General features: G+C 38.5%; 1 protein-coding gene across 2 annotated transcripts in view; it reads left to right on the forward strand.

Annotated features, from left to right (window-relative positions):
• The window catches only part of st3gal5 (ST3 beta-galactoside alpha-2,3-sialyltransferase 5), a 38,466-nt gene extending 21,836 nt beyond the window's left edge, over positions 1 to 16,630 (forward strand). For both annotated transcript variants that reach the window (XM_062045307.1, XM_062045308.1), the window contains 4 exons: positions 3,522 to 3,658; positions 6,916 to 7,102; positions 12,381 to 12,539; positions 15,284 to 16,630. In XM_062045307.1, the coding sequence (XP_061901291.1) occupies positions 3,522 to 3,658; positions 6,916 to 7,102; positions 12,381 to 12,539; positions 15,284 to 15,541 (741 nt within the window). In that variant the 3' untranslated portion in view covers positions 15,542 to 16,630. The remainder of the gene's footprint in view (positions 1 to 3,521; positions 3,659 to 6,915; positions 7,103 to 12,380; positions 12,540 to 15,283) is intronic.
• The last annotated feature ends 3,180 nt before the right edge of the window (positions 16,631 to 19,810 follow it).

Genomic DNA, 19,810 nt, shown 5'->3' on the forward strand with positions numbered 1-19,810 from the left:
CAAAATGAGCATGATATTCATGTTTTGAACAAAAATAAGAGGGAAATATCCTTACACTTTACATGTTTTCACTGGCGATGTTTTTACAAGTGACCCACTTTGGGCTAGAAGTGATGACGTCACGACTATTGTCAATAAATTTTATCGTCGACATTTATACAATGTCGACTATTCGTTGCAGCCCTATATAAGGTTTTGTATCATAACTTTTCCCAAAGTAATCGTTGTTGGCTCTCACAAAGTCTGCATGATTTGCACTGTTAGTGGGGTGGGGATCTGTGGTTCCTACCTCTACATCTCGGATCACGTGACTGGCTCGCTCATTAACTCTCAAAATGGCTCGGGAATCTCCGTAAGATTTATACTATTTTGATCATGTCTAATTGATTGCAAACTTAGTAATTGTTTCAGTGTTATAAATTAGATACATATGATAAATAACTAAAATATAAAGGCAACTTGTTTTTCCATTCTACTGATACTTGAAGTATTTATTGAGAACTTTATTCTTTTTGGATGTAAATTGTGTACAAATTATATACCGGTACAAATAAAGTACCGTGGTACTAATGAATATATCTTTGATAATTTTTTTGTGCGTAAATTGTGTGTCCGCGTGCTCTTACACCCGCGAAGAGCTACTGAACATCAGATCCATCACCCCTAATGACTTGTTACCGGTCATTTTAGCGTCAGCTGCGGATTTGGTCCATTCTTTGATCAAAAGAGGGAAACCGCACCGAAGAGGAAAGCGAACGGGCGCCCTTGTCCGTCTCCGCAGACGGGGATTACGCACGCCCTTACCTGCCATCTTTCTCTCCAACGTCCGCTCACTTGCCAACAAGATGGACGAGCTAGCGTTGCTGATGAGAAGAAACAAGGACTTTTCCTCATCTTGTGTTTTGTGCTTCACGGAGACATGGCTGAGCGCAAGTGTCCCGGACTGCGCGGTTCAACTGGAGGGCTTTCATCTTCTCCGCGGGGACCGAGACGCGGGGCTCTCCGGCAAAAAAAGAGGCGGTGGAGTCTGCTTCTTCAACTGGTGTACAGATGTGACAGTGATATCCCAACACTGTTTTCCTGCTCTGGAATATCTTTTCATTCACTGTAAGCCCTTTTACTCACCGCGTGAGATTGTTTAATTCCTACCTGTGGCTGTCTACAAACCGCACGGCGTGGACGTGCGTGATGCTCAGCGCACGCGTGCAGGCCAGATCTTACATGTGGAACGGTCTTTTCCGGACTCTCTTGTTATCGTACTTGGTGACTTTAACAAGGGAAATTTGAGCCAGGAATTACCTAATTATAGGCAGTTTTATTAAATGCCCGACCAGAGAGGAGAACACTTTGGATCACTGTTACACTACAATAAGCAAGGCATATCATGCAGTCCCGCGCGCTGCTCTCGGACTATCAGATCACGTGATGGTGCACTTAATACCTTCATACAGACAGGGACTGAAACTGGCTAAACCTGTTATGAGGACCATTAAGTGTTTCACCGCCGAGGCTGGGGAGGAGCTGCGTGCATGTTGGAGACGACAGACTGGGAGGCAATTGGAGCGGCCACAGACAATCTGGACGAGTATACGGACACTGTGACCTCATACATTCAGTTCAATGAGGCGCGCATCATTCCAACGCGCACCAGGGCTTGTTATAACAACGACAAGCCCTGGTTCACACCCAAGCTCCGACCGCTGCGCAAGAAGAAGGATGCTGCGTGGAGAAGCGGGGACCGGAGTACCTACAGAGAACTTCAACAGGGAAGTGGAGAAAGCTAAATCTGTGTACTCTAACAGTCTACAGGAACAGTTCCGCTCCAATGATTCTGCGGCCGTTTGGAGAGGGCTAAGGGCCCTTACGAACTATAAGCCCTCCGCCACCTGAACAGTTTTTTCCCCTCTGCCATCAGGCACATGAACAATAACAAGATCTGATAGCTCAGTTACAGCTCTTTTTATTACCAAATCTGTGTTACATGTGTTTTATGTTGCACGATTGCGCCAAGAAAAATTCCTAGGTTGTGAACCCGTTCTCAAACAATGGCAATAAAAACTATTCTGATTCTGATTCTGAATTAAAAACGGTACTATACTGTCTTTGAAAAATACCAGTACTTTTCTTTCATGCGCATGCTGCTGTGCAGCGGGGACGTTGCTGAGCCGAGGCGCCTGTTGAGTGTGTCAACACGCACACACAGCGTGCATACAAGCACAAACAGTGGGGAGAGGTAGAATGGCATAAAACTGCAATTCCATTGGTTAATAAGGGTGCGAAACCGCCGCGCTGCAAGCTGTGCTTTAAAACATGCCTCGTGTGGCCTACAGTATTACCACCTCCGCTTCAAACTAAGGTAAATATTTAGATAAGCATTCAGATCTGCACAACAAGTTTAAAGGGCGACAGGTAATGTCAACTAGCGGGCACTAGTTGTGCCCATATATGTAGACGGGCACACAGCTGGTTGGCTTTTTGCCAATTATTAATCAAGTAAATACCGCCTACGTATCATAAATTAACGCAAGTGAATTGACTGAATTTCATAAAAAAACACTAATTTCATTTGTGGTTTATCTTTAACAATGTGTGTTTTACCTGCTACATGTCTTATCTGTGTAGCTTTAGCCATAGTATTGTTTTTAGTATTTACTAATTATTGTAATTGTCTTAAAGCACAACTCAAAATTGGCAATCACAAATCATGAAACATGTAAATCAAGGTCAATAAAGCTTTCTATTTTATTCTCACCTAATCAAAGATCATGGCAGGCTATGTGAAATATGTAAAAATGTAAATTGTTGTTTGAGTGCAATAAGAAAAGCCCAATGTATTGAATGCCTTTTAATTTTAATTCCAATCTTATAAAACTGTTTTTTGAATGCAATAAGACACACATGTTTATTGTATCATAAGAATTTCTGTTAAAATGAAGTCAATAATGACATTTATTGTGGTCCCCTTTATTAAAGTATCGAAAAGTGTCAATGTACATTTTGGTACCGGTACCACAATATTGGTATTGGTAGAACCCTAGTACAAACTGATAACAGGAAATGAACAAATACTGTATGTTAGTAACTGCTATATGATGTAAAAGAGGTTGGATTAAATAAGATCTGCTTCTTCCTACTCCTTTTCGGACATGTTGTAATGACAAACTGGAAATTTGTGATGTATCATATAATTGTATGCCATTTTGAAATGAACGTAAACCATAAACCATTACTTCCAGCCGCAATAACGCTCCGTTTCTCTTTAACTACAACATACGACAAAAAAAGCTAACAGGCTAAGAAGTGGATGCGAGATGGGTTTTTTTGCGGGATACTTAAAGTTGGCAGGCTTTAGTGCAGGATAGAAAATTGTGTTGGGGATTTCCTAACTCCTGTTTGTCATGGCGATGAAGAGCCAAGATGTAAACTGTGGTTTTGTTGGTTAATCATGTTCTGTAAGTAATTGATTTAAAAAGCAGTGGCAACCCTGTTAACTAATTGTTTTTATTGTACCCTTTTTGAAGCTACCAGACTCCAAACAGGTACCGCCACTAAAAAAGACCCCTGAAGAATGCCGGCGCTGTGTTGTCATAGGAAATGGAGGTATTTTAAAAGGCCTGGAGCTGGGTACTCTCATTGATCGCTTTGACACAATCATACGGTTAGTACATTTTAAATTATTCATGTATATTACATTATCTTCTTTTTCAATGTCGCCTGTGCCACTATAGCTAGACTAAGACGCTAACCACTTAAAAACACAATTCTATCCAATTCCCAATCTTTTCCTACTATAAAACCCTACGTTTTGCACAAGATGGTCTTTTTGCGTATAATAAAATTGACCCATGAAAGATCAGTCTGGAAAAACAGATCAGGGGTTTTGGCTTCAAGCGCCTTTTTTGGCTTTTGTAAATAACAGACAGGCCGGGCCATTGAAAAATGAGCTCACTTGCATGTAAAGATGGGTACCAAATTCGGTAGTGTTATAGGTACCGGCCAAATTTTATCATTACAGTAAAAATGTCCGGTTGCAGACTCTGTATCGGCTCAAGTACTTGGCTGGCAAACAAACACTCAGAGCGGACACAGCCCGACTGCCTCTAGGTAATGTTAACATTTTCCCTGACCACAAAGACGCCTGATAGAAAGCAAGGGCCCACTTTTCAAAATGTGACAGTCTGATAAATGCTAATTAAAATTTTATATACCATATAAATGCTACTGATTAGCATTTGCAATTTTTAGTATTGAAAACTACAATTAAGATGCTTACTAAATTTTTAGGACTCAACAAAAGACAAGACTGGCGCATTCAACTCAAAGGCAAATACTATTTCATGACTAAAGCAACACACCGTAGCTCACAGATCTGGCGGTCGGCCACCACATTGTTTTATGTGGCCCGTGAAAGCCTGGAAATAATGTGTGTCAATAAAGTACTTTATCTTTCTTATTAAATGTATTTGTTCTTCAAATTTTTGCAGAAAAATTGCAGGTCTTTTATCTTAGATATTATCTGGTCATGCAACATACATTTACGACATACACAAATATTTTTTGTTGTAATAAAAATACTTAAATATCTGGTTGTCATCTTAACTTATGATTTAAAAAAACAGGTTATATATCAGTATATACAAAATAATAATCAAATGCATCGGCAATTACATAATAAAATAATTATCATGATCATCATTTTACATTAATAGTCATATTTATTTACTGTTACAAGCGGCCCTCTGAGGGTAGCCATAACCCCGATGTGGCCCTCAATGAAACCGAGTTTGACACCCCCGTAGCACAGAGCCGTGTATACAGAGAGTATGGCCAACCCAGTTTCATGCGATCTCCTCAATTATTTGTCAAAAGGCACTCACGTCACTCCAGGCGCCATGTTTGCTACCAACTTTGAGCTGATGCTATGTGTTAGCGGCGCATCGTTGTTTCAACACGTAAAAATGCCTTCTTGTGCAGCACGGGCCTGCTCCACCCGCATGAATTGCGGAGAGCTTTTCCATCGCATTCCCCACAACCCAGTAAGAAGACAAGTATGGGAAGTGAAGGTTTGCGAACAATGCTGTAGAGCCACCGATTAGTGTCTTGTGCCAGGTATACACACAACACGACTGCGGTTTGTTCAGGAGAGAACACACAGAAGCTAATACAAACAATCAACGAAGAAATTAACAAATTAAAGAGGTGGTTTGTTAAAACCAGACTATCTTTGAATCTCAGTAAAATTAAAATAATGCTATTCTGTAACAGTAAAACAGAAAGTTAAACACAAATACAAGTAGATGGACATTGAAATAGAAAAAGAAACCACATTTTGGGTGTAATAATAGATGATTAAATGAACTGGAAATATAATTTAAAAATATACAACATAAAGTGGCTACAAATATGTCAATGAATAAAGCAAAATATGTTCTGGACCAAAAATCACTCTATATTCTCTACTGCTTGCTGATGTTACCATATCTGAGTTATTGTGCAGAAATATGGGGAAAGTCATAATTTCTCTGTGACTGTTGGTCCAAAGCTAATAAAGATTTAGGCAAAATGAGGGTAATAAGTTTTTGTTTTTTTGATCGTTTTGTGTATTTTGTTTTACGTTTATTGCGCTGCTGGTCATTCAACACTGCATGACTGTAGCAGTAGAATGCGTCAAATACAGCTGCAAAATTAGACTTTGACGAAATAATAAGTTCATAACCTGGAGTATGTTTAGAACTATATTCAGACATATTGGTTTGATTTATTTCGTCAAGAAAACTAACGTCAAAACAACAGCAATTGCATGCTTCTGAGCACAGCTGCACACGCCCTTGGTAGCAAACATGCCGTCTGTTGTTTAGTTGGCCATACTCTTATTATACACAGCTCCGCCGTAGTCTATACACGACTGCCGTCTAATATTTTAAATTGCAACTGCGTGTAAAGTTTACTATAATAGCACTTGCAAATGAGACTCAAATTTGTGAAAAAAACAACTAACTGGGCAGCACTGTTATCATTATCAGCTCACTCTTAAATGTTAAGTCATAAAAAACAAGACTTTATCAATAAAAAATGCACTTGTATTTACACAAGAATACACACACAAGTAATGAAAATTTGTAGTGGTATTGATTCCCAAGTACCGGCAATTGGTACTGTATCGGTTGAAATGTAAAAGATACCCATCCCTGCTAGCATGAAGTATAATACATATAACATACATTTCCATAAGAGGGGGATTAAGGAAATGTGAGGTAACACCTGACAATACTCACTATTCTCAGGGCATTGAATGCATCACAGCAGGACTTTTCAGATGGTCTTTAAAGATGTTTCTCCTTTTGACCTCGCAGGCCTCGTCAGTTCATGCTCACAGACTTGGATAGGACAGCTTTAGTTTGAGGGTACGGTGCCCAGCCAAAGTCTTATCATGTACAAGAGGGGACCTGCTCAGATGAGGACAGCAGTCTACAGAATGAATACTTAGGATCTGGCACGAGGCCCTCAGACTGGAGCTATCTAAGTCTGTGAACATGAACTGATGAATCTTGCTCGGATGAGGGACAAGACATTGTCTAAGCTGAACAGTCCTGTTGCGATGCATTCAACAACTCTGAGGACACAATAACCTGATGATTGACTCATTATTTACAGTTTGTACATGTTCACTGTGAGTTGTACCGGTACTTGTGTTCTAAGATATTTAGACAATAATGGCTTTATCAGAAGACAGTACATCAACATTGGTGAACAATGACTACTCTAAATGATTCAAGTTTAATTTCCGTTGTTTTGTCATTTGATAAGACTTAATAGAATACTTGCTTAAATGTGTGGGGAATATGCAACTAAACCGTGTTCAAGGGATGGACATGATTTCTCATATTAGGCCTGTTTCCTCCTCGTGTCTGCCAGGTTAAACAGCGGCCCTCTTGGAAAGTTCAGTGTTGACGTTGGGAATCGAACAAGCATCAGAATGAGTTATCCAGAGAGTACGCCGCCTCACTGGCTTGACACTGACCCAGAAACTCTGTTTGTAGCTGTGGTATATAAGGGTGTTGATATCAGCTGGATCTCTGCGATGATCAACAAGCTCCCTGTGGTGAGTATTGGCGCTTTTAACGCTTTCCCAAGATGACATTATGTAGTCTTTACAATGCTGTGTGTACATGACTAAATCTTCCATTGCCTTTCAAAGCAGTCAGTAAAGCATAGTGAAACATCAGAATAATGTTTAGGCCTGTTCCGCTTATGTCAACCATCTTGTCAGTCACATTCACTCAATTGTGTTCTTCGTATTACTAAAAAGTACCGCCATTTGGTGGGCAATTTTATGTATGTGCCTCCACTTCGACTGCGTCTTCTCCCCATCAGCCATGTTGTAGATTTTAGCACGAGTCTCCTGACAGGTATAAGTTCAAACTATACACTACTTTGTATTAGAAATGGCAACAGCCGGGTATGCCTGTGCATGTATGAGGCAGTCTGCCCCACAACAAGAGAATAGAGGAGAAGAAGGAACTTATTGACGACATCTTTGGACTACACTGGCAAGCTCTTTGGGTAAAACTTTATCATATATGGAATAGTGTTGTACCGGTACGAATATGTATTTCAGTACTTTTCCATACTTTTCTAAATAAAGGGGACTACATAAAATGGCATTATTTCAACAAAAAATCTCATGATACATTAAACATACGCTTCTTTTTGCAATTCAGTGTTAATTTCGTAGACTAAAAATTTGCGTCTTGGTTGTCGTTAACGACCTATTTTTCCCTGACTAAAATAGGACGATAACGAATCACAACAAATGCTCGTTGACGGATACAATGACAAAATTTACAATTTAGTCGACGAATAAAAACAAGACAAACATAATTGACAGAGACAAAATCCAATCATATTTTAATTTTGTCTTTATGCGGGTGGGACAAGTTAGGTATCTATCCAATCACAGTAGCATGCAGGGGAGGGGCAGGTTCTACATCACGGTGGGGATCCAATCTGAACTACAACTACTAAAACAGTGTTTGGATTTGGGAAACAAGACTGCATTGCAGAGATGTAACGATATACGGCATTAATGACGATGGGAACAAAACTCCTGATGTTTTTTGTTTTTTTTTTCATTCAGTTTTTCATTTATTTATTTTAGGCAATGACATAAAAAAGTACAACGTTGACAACACATAATAATATCAATTAATATAGTGCAAAAGGTAATGTATAGTATGTGCATGATTGTCCAGTTTTGCCTGAAAGGGAGTGGGAAGAGGATAATTTATTTAATCCCACACCGAATTCTCCATTCAATGATTATTCACATGAGTTTTACTGTTACTTTGTTCAAGGATTATAATACAGATGTTGTATCATAGTGGTATTAACACAGGTAACAATAATTATTACACTGTAACAATAATTTGTATCAACAATGTAAGAATAATAAATATACCAACAATGGTAATAGACAACATAGTAATAATGGTATGGAAACATTGAGCACATGTTAACACTTTGAGACAGCGTACAACAGCAGGTCAAATTAAAGACCCTCATCTCTATATTTGAACCAGACCCCAAGTTTGTATAATAGTTTAAATCGATTAATAGTTTGGCATTGCTTGTGTTGTAAGTCCAGTTTGTTCCATAGTTTTACTCCGCATACAGACACACAAAAACGTTTACGAGTGGTTTGAGCTCTCGGCAATGAGAAATATCCAAAGCCTCTCAAGTTATGAGCCTGCACTCGTCTTATAAAAAAACGTTGTAGATTAGGCGGCAATAATTTGTTAAATGCTTTATATAAGATTATTAATGTATTATATTTAACAAGGTGGAGCACTTACTTTTACACTTCCGCACAATGTTTGTCACTTCCTGCTCATTTGTAGCTGAGAGGAAGAATGACAAAGATTTCTGTTCAATAGTTGATTTTGTAACTCCATTGTCTGGGATATCAACAGCCAACTTAGGACCAACATTTACAAAAAAACTATTGAACCTATTCACTACATTACTCATATTATAATCTTCACCGTTTTCATCAATAAAGTAATCAGGATATGTCAACTTTGAATATCCTTGTTTGATTAGACTATTCAAAACAACCCAAGTTACTTTTATATTGTTTTTGTTTTCATAGGTTTTTTTTAATAATATAACCGTTTGCTTGTTCTTATAATATCAGTTAACTTATTTTTGTACTTCTTGTATCGTTTTTGACTTCTTTTGTTTTTATTTTGATGAAAAGTTTGTAGAGATTGTTTTTCTTTTTACAGGCATTAATTATCCCTTTTGTGATCCAAGGGCTATTTTTATTTTTTCCTTTTATAAAATATTCTTTCACAGGGCAATGTTTATTATGCAGGGAAGTAAAGATGTCTAAAAAATTACAATAAGCACTGTCCACATTTGGTTCTCTGTATACTGAAGTCCAATCCTGAACGGCTAAACTATTGTTTAGGGCACAGATTGTTTCCTCAGTTGTTATTCGTTCAGAGATTTTTGCCATAGTGTCTTTGGTTTTTTTGAGATGACAGTCATATAAAGTAAAAACAGGTAAATGGTCAGTGATATCACATATAAATAGGCCACTGGTGATTTGATTTCCCATAATGTTAGTAAAAATGTTGTCGATGATTGTGGCAATATGTGTTGTTATTGTGCTTGGTTTGGTTATGGTTGGATATAGAGACAAGCTGTACATTGTGTCAATGAAGTCATCAACAGGTTTTTGCTTGGTTGAGTTTAACAAATCAATGTTAAAATCACCACAGATAAATATGGTTTTATGGTTCACAGAGGAAAATAGTTTACCCATCCACTCATTGGAAGTTTCTATGCTTGTACCAGGTGCCTGATATACACAACTCATGAAGATATTTGTCTTTTTGTCATTTAGGATTTCCACTGTTAAACATTCAAATAATCCATTGACTGCTATGGTCATGTTTGTTAAAACTTTAAATGTAACAGATTTATGAATGTACAATGCGACCCCTCCTTCTATTTTATTTATTGTGTTTATGTATCTTAATTCATAGTCATTCAGACTAAAATCAATACCTTTATCATTGTTGAACCAGGTTTCAGTAATTGCAATAATGGTAATGGTCGAGATATGCCTCTTTCCTCGTTAATAACAACATTCCCCAAACTAAACTTTTATAAACACATTACTGTCTGAGCAACTAAGCTATTCAGTTGTGCACATTGTACATACAAGCTGTGCTCTCTTGGAACGGAATTATGATGATCGATCTTTCCTTGAAGGAAAAGAGACGTGGTGTTTTTATGGTACGTTCAAGTACCGCTGAACAAAGAAGGACAACCCACGCCGGAAGTAATTCATAATTATCCACCCATTTTCTACCGCTTGTCCCTTTTGGGGTCACGGGGGGTGCTAGAGCCTAGCTCAGCTGCATTCGGGCGGAAGGCGGGGTACACCCTGGACAAGTCGCCATCTCATCGCAGGGCCAACACAGATAGACAGACAGATTGAACTCAGGACTACTCAGTCAGGACCTTTGTATTGTGAGGCACATGCACTAACCCCTGTACCACCGTATAATAGACTTTTTTTTATCACACCGTTTTCATTTAAATAAATCTTAAAGTGCAACAGTACAAACCGATATATGCAGTGCAACAATAAAAGTTTAGCTATTAACTGTTTTTATTTTTATTGTCTGCATTTTTTAATTTTGCTTTTATTTTCTTTCATTTCACTTTGTTGTCTGTGAAGCACTTTGAGTCTGCCTTGTGTATGAAAAGTGCTATACAAATAAAGTTGCCTTGCCTTGCCTTGCCTTAAAACAGATAAAACACTAACCCTAAAACACTTCAGTGAAACATAAGAAACACAGGACATGCAAAATAGTGGGTTTTCTAACCATCTATTTTAGTTATGCTTATAAAACCATTTGAATACATTCAACAATACTGCGATATTAATGTTAACCGTGATAATTTTGGTCACAATAACTGATATGAAATGCTCATATTGTTACATGCCTACTGTATTGTTACACACATCTTTACAATACGTCTTCTGAACCTGGAAGAAAGAGAAGACATATGGACGCACTTCACTATTGCTGTGCTAGACAACGTTACACGTTGTAAACCCTTTGGCTCCATGTTCTCTGGTAAAAATACAACCAACTTGAAGCGCAATCTGCAGGTTAATCATCAGGACATCTACGCAAAAAGTAAGTAGGCCGAAGCTAATATTTCCAAAGAACTCATACTGTACTGAATTACTGTTACTATTAAAGACCGTAAAGAAGGAGCAAGACTGCTTACTCAACAACTACTTTTGTTGTACACTATGGGCGAGCTTTCCCGTCAATCTAATAAGCAAGATACTTGTACAGTGCACTATAATCGATGTCCACTGTTCTGCTATTAATTGCACACACAAAAGAGGACAAGTATGTAAGATATATACTGTATACGTCTTAGATTTATAAGACTAGTTGGTATGTTTAGACGGGACAGTGGCCAAGATGTCAATTGTGCACACTCACTGTAGTTATACAAAATATAGAGTAAAAGTAGTTTATTCATATGACCATTCTAGTCATTTATTATTCAACATTTGAAAACAATGCTTAATTTCAGCTAAAATAACACACAGTAAAGTTAGTGTAAATATGGTCTTGCACCCATCACTGCTTATCATGCTTTCCCTACCTCTTTTGTCGATAGGGCCTTTTAAGATGGTCAAGTCTGGGGATCAACAACATTAAAGGTTTATAACATTGACAACACTTTTGCTTCTTTTCCGCAACTTTGTAACAAATATTCATTTCCAAAGCAACATTTTTTTTTAGGTATCTACAGATTCGCAGGTTTTTTCATTATACTTTCCCCAGGTTCTTAAACTTAGCGACTGACAGTTTTAGGTGCGTTTTTGACACCACTTCCGACTTTAAAAGGATCAATTACACGTATTTACAATTAAATGTTTCATTTAAGCCCTAAGTCTCTGAATTCTATTAAGTCACTTTGGGATGGTGACTTAAGAGGGACCCTATCTGGGGAGAGCTAGACAGAGATTTTAAATAGAGTTCATAAGTCATCTATTTGTGCTAGACACGGCCTTATACAATGCTAGCTTTCTTCGTACTTATTATACCAAGGTCCGCCTGGCTAAGATGTATGACGGAATATCGGTATTACATTAAATTAAATCTATCCACATGAGTAGAGTTGTTGCCATAACACTTTCACTTACTGCCATGCCTGTTTTGTCCAAATAGAAGCCAGAAAAAGTTAAATGTTTGTTGTGGTAGTTTTACTCCAAGTTTTTTGTTTAAGCTAGATTTTAAGACAAAAGCAAACACATAACACACCTATGCTTTGTACTGCAGCCTTTCTTGGATTGGCTGTTTTTCTGGCAGAATGTTCCTGATGAAATCCCCCTCGAACGCAACAGGATCAGACTCTTAAATCCACTTGTCATCAAAGAGACTGCGTTGGATCTACTACATTTTTCTCCCCCTACAACACGTCTATGGGGCTGGGACCAGGTATGAGACCCTTTCCACACCAGTCTGAGAGTAACATAAATGTGACAAAGTAGATGATGCAGAATAGAGTTATACTGTAACTTGTGTCCAGAATGCAAAACAACTTTAAAGAGGCTTCAATCTCAGCAATGAAACTACAGAACTTCATTGTAAAATTAGACACTATCTTTTTAATTGAAATGAATGTGCAGTATATAGAATTAGTCAATCTGTCCATATATCATTTATTAACTGTACAAACAGTTTTTGGTAAAATCTTGAAAAAGTCTGTGTGTGGGTGTAGCTTCTCAGTCATCTGGTTATGGTAATCCGCAAAGGTTAAATGGAGGCAAATGGACTCTTGTTTGTTTTAAAAGGTGTCTTTACTTCTACATTTTAAGTAGTGCTGCGAAGCGCTTAAAAAAATGATTATTTATATGTATATATAGATAAACTGTGTGTGTGTGTGCGCGTGCTCATTAAATTAGAATATAACCAAAAAGTGTATTTATTTCAGTAATTTAATTCAAAAAGTGAAACGTGTATATTTTATACATATATTACACACACACACATCAGGTGTTTTCTTCTTTTAATTTTGATGATTATAACTGAAAACTAATTCCCAACTTCTGTATCTCACAAAATTATAATATTACTTAAGACCAGTAGAACAAGTATTTAAAAAATGTTGGCCAACTGAATATGAATATGTACAGCACTCAATTTGGTCAGGGCTCATTTTACCTGAAATACTGCAGTACTATGGAGTGGCATGGAGTTAATCAGTCTGTGGCACTCCCTGTGTTATGACAGCCCAGGTTGCTCTGATATTGGTCTTCAGCTCTCCTGCTTTGTTGGGTCTGGCGTATCGCATTTTCCTCTTGACAATACCCCATAAGGTTAAGGTCAGACGAGTTTGCTGGCCAATTAAGGACAGGGGTACCATCGTCCTTTAACCAGGTACTGGTAGTTTTGGCACGGTGTGCAGGTGATCTGACCAAACTAAGTCTATGAGCACGAACTGATGAAGCCTACTCAGATGAGCGGCGAAACGACTTCCAAGACAAACCAAGCAGTCCAGTTGCGATTGATTGAATGCTCTGAGATGACAATGACCGGGATGAATGAAAATCTTCATAAACAGGCTACAAGCCACAAATAGATTTTTTGTCAAATTAGTTATTTACACAGAAATGTTTTGTAAATGTTTATTTACATACCTTAATTGTTTCCAAATGATGCCTGTAACATGGCAGTAAAACAGCTGCGGAAGCTAGCTTTCCAATCAGCTAAACAGACTCAATAACTCCACAGTGACGTTTTGGTGAATTTCCGAAACTGAAACAATAGAAAAAGAATGTCATTGTGAGTTATACTTGCCAACCTTGAGACCTCCAATATCGGGAGGTGGGGGGTAGGGGCGTGGTTGGGGGCGTGGTTATTTACAGCTAGAATTCACCAACTCGAGTATTTCATATATATATATATATATATATATATATATATATATATATATATATATATATATAATTTTTTTTTTTTTTTTTTTTTTTTTTTTTTAATTTATTTTATTTACCTAGGAAAAAAAAATAAATACTTGAATTTCAGTGTTCCGGTGGCTAGCCATTAGATGGCAGTATTGTCCTGTTTAACTTCTCCGTTCATGATGAGTATATCATTTCGGCCGCCATGTCTGTAATTTCCTCGTTCTTCTGCTTCTTGTCCTTGTTGTGTGCGCAGTTGTGCACTCTCTAAAAGCCCTAGATGTTATGACATCATTGGGCAGGCAAGCTGTTTATATTGTGGTAAAGCGGACGTGAGAACAGGCTGTCCCACTCAGTCTCAGGTCCGCATTGAGCTGGAGGGGGCGTGGTTCCAGCTCCGGCTGAATACCGGGAGTTTGTCGGGAGAAAATCTCTGCCGGGAGGTTGTCGGGAGAGGCGCTGAATACCGGGATTCTCACGCTAAAAACGGGAGGGTTGGCAAGTATGTTGTGAGTTAATAATAATAACAAAGACACGGAAATGTGTTAGCATAGTAGCTTATGCTAACGACGCTAGCTGAATTACATTACGATAGCACGAAGCATGAAAACACTCCTACAGACATCACACATGGGACAGTTTAATAAGTAAAAAATGTTTTAGTTATAAATAAATGAATCATTCATACATGTAGAAAGCTATGGATGGCTAGAAGAAAGAACAGCAATTGTATTTCCGGTAGGTTAATAGCTCAGTCGAAACAGAATGCAGCACCAAAATTCTACACACATTACCCCATAATAACAGTATGAAAATGTTTTTTTTATTTTATTTTTTTTATTTGCAAAAAATGTTTTAATAAAAAATATAAAATCACATGTACATAAGTATTCACAGCATTTGCTCAATACTTTGTTGGAGCACCTTTGGCAACAATTACAGCCTCAAGTCTTTTTGAATACGATGCCACAAGCTAAGCACACCTATGGGCAGTTTTGCCTATTCTTCTTTGCTGCCAAAGGTGCATCAACAAAGTATTGCAAGGCTGTGAATACTTATGTACATGTGTTTATAAATACATTTGGGGAAAAAATAAAAAAAACTTCAATTTCAGTCATTGTGTTTGTAGAAATTTAAGGACAAAAATTAATTTATTCCATTTTGAAATAACCCTGTAACATAGCAAAATGTGGAAAAAGTAAAGCGCTCTGAATAATTTCCAAATGCACTGTATCACATAGATCTGACAAAGCAATAATGAGTTGTCTCATTGTGCAGAATGTACCCACCCTGGGTGTCTCCGCGCTGGATTTGGCTAGTTTGCTGTGTGACGAGGTAAGCTTGGCAGGCTTTGGCTACAACCTGGCCCAACAGGAGGCGCCACTGCACTACTATGACCAAATGTCCATGAGTGCCATGCTGTGGCAGAAGATGCACAATGTTAGTCGGGAGACCCAAATCCTCAAAAGCCTCATCACAGAGGGAATCATCACTGACCTGACGGGAGGTATTCACTGCTCCTTCTGCCCCCAATAAGATAGCCATGTACACTTTCTCATCACTGGGTTTTCAAAGGACAAAGTATGACAATGCATTTTGGGAATGTTCCAACAAGGTAAAGCTTTTACTGAAATATTTTGTGCTTTTTATAAACATATGACCAATATTAAAGTCACCAATTTTATTTTTGGTAACAAAACACTATGTATATGTATGTATACAGTTGCAAGAAAAAGTATGTGAACCCTTTGGGATTACTGGGATTTCTGCATGAATTGGTGATAAAATGTCTTCTGCTCTTCATCAAAGTCACAAGAGACAGTCGTTTTCCACCCTGCACTGTGAATGTTTACATGTTGTGTTCAATAAAAAGATGAAAACCTATATTTTTTTGTGCGGTATTAGTTTAAGCAGACTGTCTATTGTTGTGGCTTCGTTGAAGATCATAACACGTTTTATGACCAATTTATGCAGAACTCCAAGTAATCCCAAAGGGTTCACATACTTTTTCTTGCAACTATATATGTTGTATTTATACACATGAATACATTCCTTCACTAAATATTATCTTGGCTCCCTGTAGTCCATTAGCAATCAGAGCGAAAGACTCATTTTTATTTTTTAGAAATAATGAATTATGCATGTAAGCGAAGACTGTTTTATTTGTAAGAAATAGTAGTTGATTGCTCAGAAACTTATATTTACAAGAGTAACAAAACAGAACAATAAGATTTTTGTATGATATTTCAAAGTTAGACACATTCTTAAGTTAAGAGCATTGCTGTTTTTAATACTCCTCAAATGTTTGAAACAATCCACAAATTTACTTGTTAACAAGAATACTTTATCAATGAGAGGAACATAACTGTTTTTTTTTTAAATATAACGTTTTTTGTGATTTTACAAAAAATCAAACAGGAGTGAGACCATCCTTTGGTCAAATTCCTATTTAAGAAATGTATGCTCTGACATGCACTGATGACGATGTGTTGAAAAAGCCTTAAGTACAAATTGCACATGTTTTTACACTGGAGGTTCTTGTCTATGGATGTTCTCATTCATCACTGGTGGTTGTTCTTGACCTAAATAAATAAATGAATCCATGCAAGATGGGAATGAACTTGGTTTATGTGTAAAATGCTTCATTTATTTCTAACTGGGCTTTGTTTTGTCATTTATTTATTTGCCCACTATTTTTCCAAGCTTGCTCAACTTAAAATGCTGACTGTGCAGTTCACTTTGACATATTAAGGCCATTCCAACAAACTGGTGCCCTTTGCTTGTTTAAACTATAAACATTTATAACATTTACAGTTTTGGACATTTTCAACTTTAGATCTGGTAATACACATAATGAGGTACTCAAAATGTGTATTGGCCTATTTTTGTTTAATGTTCCTACAGTGAAGTTGACTAATTTGAGTGAGTTTTTAGCATGGAATCATCCATCCATCCATCTTCTTCCGCTTATCCGGGGTCGGGTCGCGGGGGCAGCAGCCTAAGCATGGAAGCCCAGACTTCACTCTCCCCAGCCACTTCATCCAACTCCTCCCAGGGGATCCCGAGGCGTTCCCAGGCCAGCCGGGAGACATAGTCTTCCCAACGTGTCCTGGGTCTTCCCTGTGGCCTCCTACCAGTCGGACGTGCCCGAAACACCTCCCTAGGGAGGCGTTCGAGTGGCATCCTGACCAGATGCCCGAACCACCTCATTTGGCTCCTCGAGAGGAGCCAGAACAGAAAGAACAGAGCATGGAATCAGCAAATACAAAATGACATTTATGCTAATAGTGTGTTGACACTAAGTGCATTACAGTGATTCAAGAAAATAATTTAAAAAATAAACATCACAAAATATTTAGGAAACAGGACTGTGCCGAGATTTTAACCTTACCCATTTATATTTCAAATATGAAATGCACATACAAATACTTTTGTGAATTTTGGCCTTTTGTGGTCTGCAGAGAGTGTGAATATGCAACTTCCTGTGGATCATGTGACTTGTAGAATTTCCAACATTTTTTAGAGGGTGTGATGTGTAAAGTCTAATTTTAGTAAGCGAGAACAGGCAACAAATGTTATTTTTTAAGTGTTCAAGGTAGTTTAAATCATATTTATTGGCGACTTGTCCAGGGTGTACACTGCCTTCCGCCCCAGAGTAGCAGGGACAAGCTACATCCCCCCAGCGATCCCGTGAGGACAAGCGGTAGTAAATTGATGGAAATGTGCAATCAGATCAATAGACAAGACATGTATTATTCTTACAAAAAATACTTAAGTTAATTGTATTGTGCATTGCTCTACTGCCTATGTGCCAAAGTCAAGGCCCGCGGGCCAGATCCGGCCCGCGAATGAATTATCTATGGGATGATATTTGATTAGTATTAGTATTAATTAGAACCGGCCCACAGGCTTTTTTGATTGATTGAGATTGAGACTTTTATTAGTAGGTTGCACAGTGAAGTACATATTCCGTACAATTGACCACTAAATGGTAACACCCGAATAAGTTTTTCAACTTGTTTAAGTCGGGGTATATATACTATAATATATATACTATCATCATAATACAGTCATCACACAAGATAATCACATTGAATTATTTACATTATTTACAATCAGGGGTGTGGAGGGGGGGATATGGACATCAAGTAGTGGAGAGAGAGAGAGAGAGAGAGAGAGAGAGATCAGAAGGCATAAGAAAAAGTATCTGCATTTGATTGTTTACATTTGATTATTAGCAATCCGGGGAGGGTGTTAGTTTAGGGTTGTAGCTGCCTGGAGGTGAACTTTTATTGCGGTTTTGAAGGAGGATAGAGATGCCCTTTCTTTTATACCTGTTGGGAGCGCATTCCACATTGATGTGGCATAGAAAGAGAATGAGTTAAGACCTTTGTTAGTTCGGAATCTGGGTTTAACGTGGTTAGTGGAGCTCCCCCTGGTGTTGTGGTTATGGCGGTCATTTACGTTAAGGACGTAGTTTGACATGTACTTCGGTATCAGGGAGGTGTAGCGGATTTTATAGACTAGGCTCAGTGCAAGTTGTTTAACTCTGTCCTCCACCTTGAGCCAGCCCACTTTAGAGAAGTGGGTAGGAGTGAGGTGGGATCTGGGGTGGAGGTCTAGAAGTAACCTGACTAGCTTGTTCTGAGATGTTTGGAGTTTAGATTTGAGGGTTTTGAAGGTGCTGGGGTACCAGGAGGTGCATGCGTAATCGAAAAAGGGTTGAACGAGAGTTCCCGCCAGAATCCTCAAGGTGCTTTTGTTGACCAGAGAGGAAATTCTGTAGAGAAATCTCTTTCGTTGGTTAACCTTTTTGATTACCTTGGTTGCCATTTTATCACAGGAAAGGTTAGCCTCTACAATGGAACTTAGGTAGGTGACCTCATCTTTCCTGGTGATAACAATGTCACCTCCTTTTATGGTGAAGTCATTGACTTTCTTAAGTTTGATGTGGGACCCAAACAGGATGGATTCTGTTTTACCCAAGTGTATGGATAGCTTGTTGTCAGCGAGCCAGGTTCAAGTTCTACACAGCTCAGCACTGAGGATTTTCTCCACCTGTGACTTGTCCTTGCCGGATACCAGCAGGGCAGAGTCATCCGCAAACAAAAACAATTCACAATCGCATGCCGATGACATGTCATTTATATATTAGGAACAGTAAAGGTCCCAATATACTGCCTTGGGGGACTCCACAGCTCACTGAAGGGGGGGGGACACGGTGCCGTTCACCTCTACCACCTGCTCCCTCCCCTCCAAGTAAGATTGCATCCAGCTCCATGAGGTTTTGTTAAATCCGATTGCTCTGAGCTTATCCAACAGTATAGCGTGGTTAACGGTGTCAAAGGCCTTCTGAAGGTCCAGCATGACCATGCCGCAGTATTTGCCCGCGTCCACCTCATGTTTGATGTGGTCGGTCAGATAGAGAAGGCATGTGTCAGTGGAGTGGTTAGTTCTGAAGCCTGATTGGAATTTGTACATGAGTTTATTAGTGGCAAGGTAACTATCGACCTGTTCATAAACTATTTTCTCCATTACTTTCGAAACGGAACTGAGAATAGAAACAGGTCCATAGTTGCCAGGTTCCAATTTGCTTCCTTTTTTAAAGAGGGGAGTTACTCTTGCAATCTTAAAATCTTTTGGTACTTGGCCTTGTGTAATTGATAGCTTTATTATGTGCGTGATGATCGGGGCAGTGATGGAGGCAGAGTCCCTGAGGAATCTAGAGGGAATATTATCAAGGCCGTTGGCCTTGTTAGGGTGGAGCGCGCTCAATTTTTTAAACACCTCATCAGCTGTGACCAT

Source organism: Entelurus aequoreus, linkage group LG04, assembly GCF_033978785.1.
Source record: "Entelurus aequoreus isolate RoL-2023_Sb linkage group LG04, RoL_Eaeq_v1.1, whole genome shotgun sequence".
Lineage (NCBI taxonomy): Eukaryota > Metazoa > Chordata > Actinopteri > Syngnathiformes > Syngnathidae > Entelurus > Entelurus aequoreus.